The sequence below is a fragment of the Dryobates pubescens genome, chromosome Z (genome assembly GCF_014839835.1).
Source record: "Dryobates pubescens isolate bDryPub1 chromosome Z, bDryPub1.pri, whole genome shotgun sequence".
NCBI lineage: Eukaryota > Metazoa > Chordata > Aves > Piciformes > Picidae > Dryobates > Dryobates pubescens.
In genome coordinates this window covers 127,258,295-127,271,065 of record NC_071657.1, presented here as the reverse complement: position 1 = coordinate 127,271,065, position 12,771 = coordinate 127,258,295, and the positions used below count along the sequence as shown (strand labels likewise).

Genomic DNA, 12,771 nt, shown 5'->3' with positions numbered 1-12,771 from the left:
TTGTGTTTTCTTTAGCTTGTTGCAACACTGCAATCCTATAGGTAGTAGCTTAAAAAAAAAAAAAAAGGGAAAAAGAGAAACCAGGGAGAGTGGTACAAAAGAGCTTTGAAGAGACTGGATTGTTGTTGTTGTTGTTGTTGTTGTTGTTAAAAACATCAAAATGCACCCACTGCTTAGCTGTTATTTGCTGTGGGAAAGAACCTCTTTCCTAAACATGAAAAGTAAAATTTTGATTATGTTCTTAAAATACAGTTGACTATAAATAGAATGTGAATAGTGCAGCTGGGCAGCACTATAATAGAACCTCCTTCTGTTATATAAGGGAGATAGGGATGACCTTCATCACTCACTGGAAGCACTCTCTTTTACGAATTACGAGCCATTCAACTATTAGTGGAATTAAAATCTGTAACACTGGCAATCATTGCCCCGTGTCCCTGTGGAGCCCTTCCTCTTGCTGTCAACGTAAGGGAGTCTGCAGGTTCTGCAGATATATGCCCATGATATGTTTATAGTCCAAGAGAAGGAATAGTAATTTTTTTTTTGTCCTTTCCTGTGCTTCTGCAGTTTCATACAATCTCTGCATGATTTTACACTTCAGGAGCAGCAATGTATGTTAGTAGTTACTGCTCTCTGGACTGAGAGTCGCAGTAACAGGTCTCTGGTAAGCAAATGTAGTTAAGAGAGTTTTAAACATATGCAATTGTATAATATGTGTGGTACCCTGACCAAAGGGTAGAAGAACATGGCAGAAGACCAAGTTCAAATTAGGGTGTCAAATCAGTTCCTAGCCAAAACTTCCTTTGAGTTGCTTTGTGGGTTTTTCTTGTTGTTTGTCATAAATGGCCTCTGAACTACATACTTGGAAATTTACTGTAATTCATACCAGAGCAGATCTGAACCCAGACTAAGCTGCGAATGTGCTGGGTTCCATTGTTGGCTCATATATGACTAAGTCATAACTCATGGTTATGACTCACTTAACTCCTCACTTGGGAAAACTCAAGACCTTTGGTCAGTACACTGTGAAAGTAAAGCATTCATTCCTCCCATTATAAAAGAGATAACAGCTTGACAAACTAGCTCCTCTCTCTTCAGACAAATTAGTTCTCTTTTGTTCAGGACTCAGACATTCTTACCCAGCAACTGGAAGCTTTAGGGAGGAGCACTAGTGAGTTAGTCCTCTTTCTAACATGCAAATGGAGCTAAATAGCTCTCAAACTGTCAAAAGTATCTAAAATGGGTTTGTGGTTTTATTTGAAGACTTAAAAATGATTTTGCTGTCTGGAAAAAACCTAATTTTTATTTTCTTCTTAAAGATAGGACTGACAAGGAGGCAGAGGCATGTGTAACAGTTCAGAGGAGGTTCTGTACTGACAATGACAGACAAAGCGAAAGCAAAACCACATTTTTGTCAACAACTCGAAATAGAAACCAAATACCTAATTAGTCTTTCTAATGGGGATTGACACAATTGCTTTCACAGAGGATATTTGAAAAAAATAAATAAATTATTAACACAATTAATGGATGCACTTAGTTCATCATGGCTAATTAGGTGTTCAGAGTTACCATCTTCAATTGTTACACATATCACATCACTTGACGATGTTGTGTGTTTAATGAGCGACTGTCATGGTTTCAGTTGTTGGTGGGGGGACTGTGATCAATTTTTTGCAACAAAGAATTGTTACCAGGGCTCCATGGTGAAGCAGTCAGTGGATAATTCCTTTTCATAACATTTCTATCTAATTTTGGAGTGCCGCCACTGCCACACATGAAATAACAACATGATTGAATTTCTTTTTGCTGGCATTTAGCAGGACCTATGGGGGTGTGCAGAAATCAATGGGAGATCAGGAGTCTGGAAAATTACATACTTGAAGAATTAATGAACTATAATTCCATATTACATCCTCAATCACATTTTGCTTCCTTTTCATTAATGGAAATAAATTAGTTTTCCATGGACAGGGTACTTTTAAAAATGCAATCATGGTCTTGCTAGGATTTTTTTTTTTGGTTGTTGTTCTAAAGGCCTGTTTCAACAATAGTTATTTTCACATGCAGCTGGAAATTTTTAGTGAAGAACATAACTACATCACTGAGTCAACCTGTTGAAGCAAGTTTTAACACAGTATTTGCAGCCCTAGCTCTAATTTCCTACCCTTTGAGCCAGACTCTGGTTTTAAGGTGAGTGAGCCAGAAGTTCTGCTAGGTCTGAGAGGTGAAGATAGAGAAGCAGCAGCTACAAAGGTGTTCAAATTGCATTTTTTCCAATACTAACCTAATATATTATCCAGGAGAGCAGGAAGAGGAAAGGCTGTGGTCTTCACTCTTCTCTGAAGGCTGATGTGAAGAAAAAGTACTTTTACTCAGAGAACTGTTTTAGGTTAGGATAAAATTGTGGGTGACTTTTCTCTGCTATGTCTCACAAGCTCTGTTGTGATTTAAAATTGCAACTGAATGAAATGCTGGGATGCAAATACAGTTAAAATCAAGAATATTCCATTGTTTAATAGGGCCTTCTATGTGAAAACCCATACAGTGAAGAGCATGTCCTAGTACTCATGATATAATATATCTTTCAAGAGTTGCTGGAAGTTAAAGAAATCAGAGTGAGATTGTAAATAAAATCAGGAAGGAAAGATCAAGGAAGAAAGTTCCTTCGAGAATCAGCAGCAGTGTAGGGGAAAAGGAGCAGATCAGACTTTACAAAACAGATTTAAAAGGCGTTCCAAAGAGCTTTGGTTTTCTGACACAAATGATAACTTTCTGGATTGCTTCAGCAGTCTCATCTTCTGTATTCTTGGTTTTCTGGTTTTTCTTTTTTCATGCCTCTGTATGATATTTATATGCCTGTGGTATATGGGGACAGAGTTGGATGGAAATCCCAAAACCCAATATTTTGTTCTAACAAGATAGCTCCAGCATATTGAACTAGTTCCAGGCTCTCATATTTCTCCACTGGGACCTGGTTTTTGCATATGATCTCAAATCAAAGCTCTGATTGAACAGCAGGATTTTCTCAAGTATCATCATATTTGAAGCCTGCTGTCACATGAAACCCAGCACAAACACTTTTCTCAAGTGTGAGAAATGGGACTTTGGAAATTGCAGTAGAGATAATAAACTCTTTTCAAAACTACTCCAGAAAGCTGAGTTTTAACAGCAGATAGCTTGTGCAGTACAGTGAACTTTGATTTTGTCCTACCAAATAAGGCCTTTTCCCCCTTGCATACTTATTTACCAAAATCAGATAACCCAGAAACTGTCTTCATTATAGTGGTTAACTGAGCATAAGTCTAAAATATTATGTCTAAGCCAGACAAAACATCCTAGAAAATGCACTGACATACATAAAGACATATCTGAGCCTGTTTCAAATGTACCCATGAAAAAAGCCATTGAAGATGTATAATTTTAAATTACTTCATAGTCTGCTGAGTACTGTGTCCACTTCTGGGCCCCTTGGTTTAGGAAGGATGTTGACTTGCTGGAACGTGTCCAGAGAAGGGCAACAAAGTTGGGGAGGGGTTTGGAGCACAAGCCCTATGAGGAGAGGCTGAAGGAGCTGGGGTTGCTTAGCCTGGAGAAGAGGAGGCTCAGAGGAGATCTTATTGCTCTCTACAACTACCTGAAGGGAGGTTGTAGACAGATGGGGGCTGGTCTCTTCTCTTGGGCAACCAGCACCAGAATAAGAGGACACAGTCTCAAGCTGCTCCAGGGGAGGTTTAGACTGGATGTTAGGAAGAAATTCTTCACAGAGAGAGTGATTGGCCATTGGAATGGGCTGCCTGGGGAGGTGGTGGAGTTGCCATCACTGGAGGTGTTTAGGAGACTTGATAGGGTGCTTGGTCCTATGGTTTAGTTGATTAGGTGGTGTTGGATGATGGATTGGACACGATGATATTGAAGGTCTCTTCCAACCTGGTCTATTCTATTCTATTCTATTCTATTCTATTCTATTCTATTCTATTCTATTCTATTCTATTCTATTAATTCTATGTCACTTCTTCTGTGATCTGCTTCTGAAATTATTTTTCTTTCAGTTATTTGTGTTTCATTTGTACTGTGTATGGGGCTGGGATATGGGTGGTTCTGGAAGTTATCATTAGGCTGGAAAGGCTGCTGCCTTTTAAATGAGATCTCAAATTTAGGCTAACTATTGACTGAGCTTTGTGGAATTTACTGGCCACTCCTTAATCTTCATAATTATATCCAGTGATAACAACCCAATTAGCACTGGGACAGATTCTTGCAACTGGGAGTATCTATTAATTCACAGTCTTAGTGCCACGTCCTAGAAAAACTTCAAGGACGGAAATAACTACCTTCAAAGTGTTCACAGCTGCCAATCTGTGGTGTTGCCTTCTTGACAGGAGAGGGTTACTGGGGCTTTGTTTTGTGTTGACCTGGATAAAGCAGTTCATGAACGAAAAGCTTTTCCAACTAAGTTATGTTCTGTGCCTCTGTAACTGTGGCATGCAGGCTATTCTGAGAGGAGGATTTGATGATTAATATTTCCATCTTGAAGTGAGTAGTGTAAAATGGTAGAATCGCCTCTGCTTTCTTCCCCCATACCATGGTTCTTTGTTGAGTGCAGCTTGGTCATGTTAGAAAGCTTGGTCCTATTGCTGGATGAAAGAGCATTGCTATCTTTCAAATTGGCAATTCTATGCCACTTTCAGTCTTCAAAAGCTCTTATTATACAGAAATTCTCTAATAATATTCACCAGACAGCTAGCTTTCCATTTTTTTCTTACTGTACCAGTGCATAATTTGCTAATGATCTTATTTTACTCTCCAGGGAGCAGAGTTTTCTCAGTCTCCCCAAGAGCAAAGGGAATAATACCTAAAACTGTTGCCCCAGTTCAGGAAATGAGTGATTCTGAGATATAAAGAAGGCAATTTGAAAGAGGAGTGTTTTTCATGTCAAGAGCTGCTGATATACTTATTTTCAAAATGCTTTTGACTGTGTGTCCACTTCATTAGAGTGGGGCTTCAGTTAGGGAGAAAAAAAAACAACACTTTTTTTTACGGTTGAAGCTCAAGTAATACAAACAATATCTGAAGGGGGCCTACAAGAAAGCTGGTGAAGGACATTTTAGGGTGTCAGGTAGTGACAGGACTAGGGAGAATGGGTCTAAGCTAGAGGAGGCGAGATTTAGATTAGATTGGAAGAAGTTCTTCACCATAAGGGTGGTGAGACACTGGAACAGGTTGCCCAGGGAGACGGTAGAAGCCCTGTCCCTGGATGTTTTTAAGGCCAGGCCAGGGCTCTGAGCAACCTGATCTAAGTGAGGGTGTCCCTGCCCATGACAGGGGTTTGTAACTAGATGATCCTTGGGGTCTCCTCCAACTCTGATAATTCTGTGATGTTGTGATTCTGTGAAATAAGCAGGCTGATTTCAGTTTAAGAAAAGTGCACAAGACAAAACCTGAATATGGGAAAGCCAAATCACATGCAACCAAATTGTATAATAATGTTGCCCTCTTTTGTGCCAATGATGTATGTGAAGTATTGCCATGAGTGTGACCATGAATTACATAGGGTAGAGAGAGTCCCTGTGTTCTGGTGTTTTGCAGTCCCACTAGTCTCACAGGCATGTCTGTGTGTTCTCCAACCATGATGTTTCAAGAGCCTAAATCAAAGGTCATTTCCAACCTGGCCTGGCCTATCCTATCCTACCCTATCCTATCCTATCCTATCCTATCCTATCCTACCCTACTCTATCCTACTCTATCCTACTCTATCCTAAATCAGAAATCTTTTGCCATGTAAATACCATAGGGAGGAAGTACAGCCAGAGCTGGTGATGCTGGAGTGCTGCAGTACAGCTATGTAGCTGCTCTCCAGCCTGGGGTGAAGGTTACTTTGAGCAACTATCACCATATTGCTTTCTGTTCCAAAGGTGACCACATGTACCAGGGAGGTGGCAGACAATGGGGCAGTGGTGCCCTTGATTTGAAAAGGAATTGCCACCTCCATGATAGTCAGTGGGAGTTCTGCCATAAACTGGAGCAGGGCCAGGTTGAGATAGATCGGTTGCTCTGGGCTGTCACACATGTGAGACTCTGTTTTACTTTCTGGATGTTCTCCTTCTCCCACACTGCCACAACTTACAGGAAGACCAGAACATGCATACTCAGAACATGCTTTATCTGTTTACTTTAAAATGCCATCAGCTGCTCTGTAGATCCTTCCTTTCCTTGTATTTGAACATTTTAATTTCTTTTTCCATAAGGGAAAATATAAAGCCTTTCAGTAACTTCCTTATGCAGAGTAATTTTTAGGGTTTTTTTATGCCTTTCTAGTATAGCATCAAACCAGGACATCATTAATGCCCTTAATGTTCCACATAGCCCACTGATATACCATAGCCACTGGCCAAGTAAAACTTCAATCAGTTTTTCTTCTCTTGTCAGCTCACACCTCTGACTGAGCAACTGCAAGATGATTCATCAGAGGATGTTTCACCACAGGACAGAGAAAAATTATTTCTGGCTGCTTTTCTTATACTAATAAGAATTTTCAGTTGTAGATACTTTTTCAGCACTTCCTGAGCCATGCTATGCCCATGTAAAAATAGAAATCCTTTATTCCAAATGTCAAGAAAATTTTCCATAAAATCAGTGCTTTGGCTCTGCAGAACCCATTTCTGTTTTCTTAATAGAGTTGTAACAGTTGTATCTTGTCCTGTTACAGAACAAGTCTCACTAGAATTAATGATCAGCATTAGGTGGGAGATTAAAAATAAAGTTCTGTGCACGAGGAACATCTGAAACCCACTGCCACCTGCTATGAAAAGTTAGTTGTGAGCAGAATTATTTTGGGTTCCTTTTGTTTGCTGCCAAATCCTGTAAGGAGAAATGAGTTACTTGGCAATGATGTGGCAATGGTTCCAATGCAATGGTTTCAGGTAAACAAGCTGTCAGGAAAGAGACACTTCTTGAAGACCAGCAGTGTGCTACCATCCATGCTTGTCATGATAGGCTTTCTTACCTAACTCCACTCAACTTTGCATGCAGCCATAACCAAACCAGAAGAATGTATATCCTTCTTTTCTTTCTGCCTTTCTCCCTTTCTCCCTTTCTTCCTTTTAATTGGCATCTGTAAAAGCATTTCATCCCATGTAATATTTTGTGATACATGTTTGTCAGCTAGTTTGCTTAGCCTGGAGAAGAGGAGACTCAGGGGACACCATATTGCTCTCTACAACTACCTGAAGGGAGGTTGTAGACAGGTGGGGGTTGGTCTCTTCTCCCAGGCAACCAGCACCAGAACAAGAGGACACAGTCTCAAGCTGCACCGGGGGAGGTTTAGGCTGGATGTTAAGAAGAAATTCTTCATAGAGAGAGTGATTTGCCATTGGAATGGGTTGCCCAGGGAGATGGTGGAGGCACCATCACTGGAGGTGTTTAAGAAGAGACTGGATGGGGTGCTTGGTGCCATGGTTTAGTTGATTAGATAGTGTTGGGTGGTATGTTGGACTCAATGATCTTGAAGGTCTTCTCCAACCTGGTTAATTCTATTCTAATTCTATTCTATTCTAAATACAGAAAAGCCACTTTTGTTGTCAGTTTACCAATACTGATGTGATATTCAAGGCTTGTTTTTCCTGAATTATCAGTGAGTTCATCAGAATGCATTCAGGCTGTGCCTGCAATACTATGCTTATAATTATAACGCTTACAGATCCACAAATAAATTGTTCTAAAGAGAGGAACACAGACTTTTTATAATTCCTCTGTTACTTTGACCTAAATAACACTCTTTCCTCTACTTCATCACCAATAAACATATTCCACTTTCCCAAAGAAGAAATGTATGCCATCCGGTGTCTTAAAGCACGTTATCAAGTAGCCAGTATGAAGACTCATACCAAGCATGAACAGCAGCTCTTCCCTTTCAGCCTCTGAGTTTGCATGCTTCATTGATTCTCTGGGGCTTAGAGCTTTGCCCAACCCCAACAAATTATTTTGTACCGAACCAGTGATCCCAAGCATTCAGCACAGTCACTTAGATTCTGTTCTGCTAGGCAAGCTGTTTCCCAGGTTGCATATTACTCAGTCATAAGGCAACTCCAGGATTGTAGTCCTTTCAGTTGCTTCTTCTTAGGTAATCTGCAAGTATGTGAGCAAATAGTGGTAGCTAAGGCACAGGCTGCAAACCAGCCTTTTCTCACTATAGTAACATAATTTTCATTGATCTTCCTCTGATCTCTCAAACACCTCTGAGGTCCCACTGGCTCCTGCCTGCTCACAAGAAAAAGGCCAGAGTTTATACTGATTTAGAGGGCGACATACTGAACAGCAGAAGGTTGTCAGTGTTTGTCATTTTTCAGTCCTGCAGCAGGACTACTTCAATGACTATCCTGGAATTCATAAAGGAGTTGAAAATTTTGTGTTTTAAACCAATAGAGACTGAGGACTTTATTTGTGATGCACAAAGTGGCAAAACATGCTTGATGCAGTATTGCATCAGGGGTACTAGTCATTTTCATCACCAGAAGTACTGATAGCGTACATCAGGCATGCCTGGTTAAAGAGATTGTTGATAGAAAAATCAGACTGGGACATGATAATGAAAATTTCTGATGACATTTTCTCAAGTATCTGTAAAGCTTTTAAAAATCAATACACTCATGATATGGTTATATAGTTTATCCAGAGAGATTCCAAAGAGATGTTATTTGGTGTGTAAATAAAATCCTCCAAGCACATCCCACCTACTCCCTGGCAAAGGTAAGAAAAATGCAACTTGAACAAAACCAGCCATGGGTGACTGAGTGATACCTTGTAGTTTATGCAGGTGCCCACCTGTCATGGGTTTAAGGCACTGGGATGTCTTAAACCATAGAGTGCAGACCCCCAGAGGGCTTGACATGACCCAGGAAAATGTTATTCTATCCCATAATTCTGTTATCTCTTTATAAGCTGGCTGTATGACTAGCTCTGTCTCTTTCCTCCCTTCTCTCTGCTCCTGGGAACACATGAGCTTGTATCTCTAGGACAGGGGAGGTTTTCAGGCCTGTCTACATCCTTGAGTCATTTGGCTAATTTTGTCTATGCAATTCTGGCCTGGTTGGGACCTCACGTGAGGGGGTATGGACAGGGAGAAAATAGCACTTAGGTCTGGGTATTAAGGCATGACTTGGGAGAAGTGTTTTTTTTCTTGCTGTGTAGTATATAGATTATGAGTTTGTGTATTTTATATGCTTTGCACTGTAATGGGTAGTTATGAATAGCATTTTCATTTGAACTTTCCACTTCGATCCAATCCTGAGTGGAGTGTTTCTGTTTGACTCCTTTGAAAAGGGTTAAAGCGCCTGTCTCGCTCCTTACACCAAGACACCACCAGATACTTGCAATTTTCTTACTTTCTGATGTGGAACAAAGTGGTTTTGATGGATAAGGAAGCCTTGGGTTTTTTTCAAAGTCTGCGTTTCAACAGATTTCATAAGAGACTGGAACGAGTACATCTATGCACACATTAGTGTTCCCAGGAAAGAGATTTGTTGCCTTATTGCAACCCAGAACTGGTTTTCTTTGCCAGTTTACACTTTCTCCTGTGAAAATAACAGATGACAGAAATGGGAGCTAACAGGGACTGTAGGCAGAATTTTGACATATTTTACATATACCTCAGTGGTCACATCACACTTCTCCTTTATATCCACAGCCTGGAGGATACTAGATCAACTGCTCAGGTACTTTAAAGTAATTGAGACTTAATTTGCTATTTTAGTTCTTAGCTTTAAAAAAAAAATCAACTTTTTAAAGAAAGGTTGAATCCCTACTTTGACTAGAATAGGTTTATTTGTTGTATGAACTCGGTGGGGGGGCTGTGAGGGGGGGTGATACTGGAGCTTTTTTGATTCTGAAGGCAGTTTGCAGGTGTTGTGTCTCCTGCTGTGCCAGTTTCTTAGGTATGTCTCAGCTTGCTGTTCAAGTTGATATTCCACCTTGGGTATAAAACACAATCATAATGTGATGAATCTAATAAGGAAGGACATGTTTTTTGTCTCCCTATGACTCCATACTCCTAGTACTTCCTAACTGTTAACAATGCTGGGACCTATTAACAACTGTTGTAGGCACCTTACTCATTTGTCAGACTACCTATCACGTATTGTGACAAAACAAGTTGCTAATGTGTAAAACAGCAAATTGGGATTAGCAGAACTTCCACTGTTGGCAGAGCAAGCACCATTAGCCAAGGCCTTTTGTGGAAATGATTCAAAACTTTACTGCAAATAGTTCTGGAAATTCAAGTGTCAATAATGAAAACTTCTATGAAACTCAGAAATACCAGAGATGATATTCTTCCATCAGATGAATATAGCCATTTCCACTCTGTGATTTTTCTCCTTTCTGGTTTCTTACTAAACAGACATTGATGAATGCTCAGATGGCTTTGTTCAGTGTGACAGCCGTGCTAACTGCATCAACCTGCCTGGTTGGTACCACTGTGAATGCAGAGATGGCTACCATGACAATGGGATGTTTTCACCAAGTGGAGAATCTTGTGAAGGTCAGTATCTAAAAAAAGGTGGGGTAGTGTTTTGACTTGTGTTACAGTAATGCCTAATATCTCTGACTGTACTTGTCAAATACACTGTATCAGTTAAAGTTAAACCTTGACCCAAAGCAATCATAGTCTAAAAAAGCCTGATAAGCAAAAGGCAAAATACTATAAAGTTCAAATATTCCTAATATATAGGTGGAGCATTAGTGGCCATTTCTGTGATTGGCTAAGACAACATGTGAAGTCAGGTGTGTTGCTTAAAACACTTTCTTTTGGCCCTAGATCTGCTTCTGTGCATGGTTCTTGCTTAAGTGATTTCCTGTGGGCTGATAGTATGCTCTGTCATCTGTCACTTGACAGTAGTCTGTTTATATGTCAAATTCTTTCTGTGATGAAAATATTTCCCATTGCAAAGAATGATTATGCAGCCCTGACACCCCTACCAACACCTGGATTAATACTGTGGTGCTTCTGTGCACAGGCTAACTGCTTGTAGAAAGTTGTAATTTGAAGAAACAACCTTACAAACTGGGAAGCTCAGTGGACTTCTGGCTGGGGCAAGGTGAAGGGGACAAGAGAGTGACAGAGGGATAAGAGTGTGATACAGGGACAAGGAGATGGGAAGGTTTTCTTTGTTTATGGATGATGTTAGTGAGGACAGTAGTTATTTCAGATGCAGATCTCTGGAATGTTACTAGTCTCTTAAAATATTGCATGCTGCTGCTCTTAAATAAGAGAACAAAACGGTCTGTTTTGCCGTTGGCTTAAGGCAAAATGAGGAGCCTCTGTCCTTTCTGTCTCTGAGTGCTGAAATGTTCAATGCTCACACAAGGTAAGCTTTCTTACCTCACTGTTTAAACTCACAGTAGTGGGCTGCATTGGTCCCAGAGGGAACCACTTGAATTAATTTCCTGAAGGCAGATGCACAGACACTACTCCAGGAGCAAGAATGACCTTTTCAGGATCCTCATCATCAATACTTTATTTCAACACATTTTTGCCACAGCTAAAAACCTGTATTCCCAGGAGGAAGCTGCAATTTGAGTCAGCCACTGCTTTCATAAATCGAGCTTTCTTTGTCAAGAACTAACTAAATGTCAGGATTAGCTGGCAAGGTGTTAGGACAAGAAGGTGCAAAGAAGTTGCGATGCCTCTGATTATGATGTTGCTCTTCTGTCACCTGCTACACAGGTAATACTCTAGCCAGGCATTGATGGAAATACTCTCAGTTCCCCAAATACTATCTTTGATATCATTATAACATTTGTCTCACAGCCTGAAGATGGTGATTTGGCATGTACTGTCTCAAGAGATGCATGTGATATAACGTGACTCTATTAAGATGTGTGCAAACAAACAATTAAGCAGCAATTTCTAAATGAAGGAAAATTCAAAGTAAAAGAAATAGAGGGATTTCTGCCACATGTATGCAGAAGTAGCAATTAGTAGACTGTTTTGACCTTTTCTATTAAACATACACAGAGGGTAACAAGTAATTAGAATTGAATCACAGATGCTAGGAACCTATCTTCATTGCTGATAATCCTAGTCACTAACAGTAGAACAGTTTCAGTTTGATTGATTTTAGGTCCAAGTTTTGGAATGCATAGCAGCTTGAAATGGGGAGGAAAGTTAGATGTTTTATTAATCTTAGTACATCCCATTTTATTGGACTGAAGCTTTTAGCATTGTGCCCCAGACAGAAAATAAAACCTGAAAAGGTATGAAGAGACAGCCTAAAATCCATTCCAGTATGGAAAGTTAAACTTCCATCAGAAGTGGATTGTAGAGCAAATACAATTGACTGCTCTGCTATCAGATCTTTCCACTGTGAGTTTTCTATACTGGGTTTAAAGACATAAGAAAATGGATTTTTGGCTTTTTGTCACTTCTTCAGTATCCCCTAGTTGGATGTAATTAGATTGAGCTGTTGATGGATGGTGTTTTAGATACTCACTTTAACTGAGGAGCAGCATCCAGCCTATAGTAATCTCAGATTCCAAATCTCACTTCTCCACTTCTCACCTTCAGCTGTATGAGCTTCTTGCTGTGTCCAGAAACAGTGTGCTCTGAAGCTGTGTGGTTTGTGCAAACATTACACCTGGCAGAGCCATAGAAGGAACAGTGCAGAGCTACACAGAAGATAAACTGGTCCTGTCATGATTTCTTGGTGGGACAAAGAATTTAAACTTCCCCAGAGTTAGGAAATATTCTTTGAGTGCTTGTCCATTTTGCTTTCT

The 12,771-nt window shown here is 40.1% G+C and overlaps 1 protein-coding gene across 2 annotated transcripts in view; it reads left to right on the top strand.

Annotated features, from left to right (window-relative positions):
• NELL2 (neural EGFL like 2) overlaps positions 1 to 12,771 on the top strand; it is a 159,672-nt gene that overhangs the window by 128,601 nt on the left and 18,300 nt on the right. The window contains exon 16 of one of the 2 annotated variants that reach the window (XM_054178039.1): positions 10,397 to 10,537. The exons of the other annotated variant lie outside the window; for it this stretch is intronic. Within the exon in view, the coding sequence (XP_054034014.1) occupies positions 10,397 to 10,537 (141 nt within the window). The remainder of the gene's footprint in view (positions 1 to 10,396; positions 10,538 to 12,771) is intronic. 2 annotated transcript variants of the gene reach the window in all.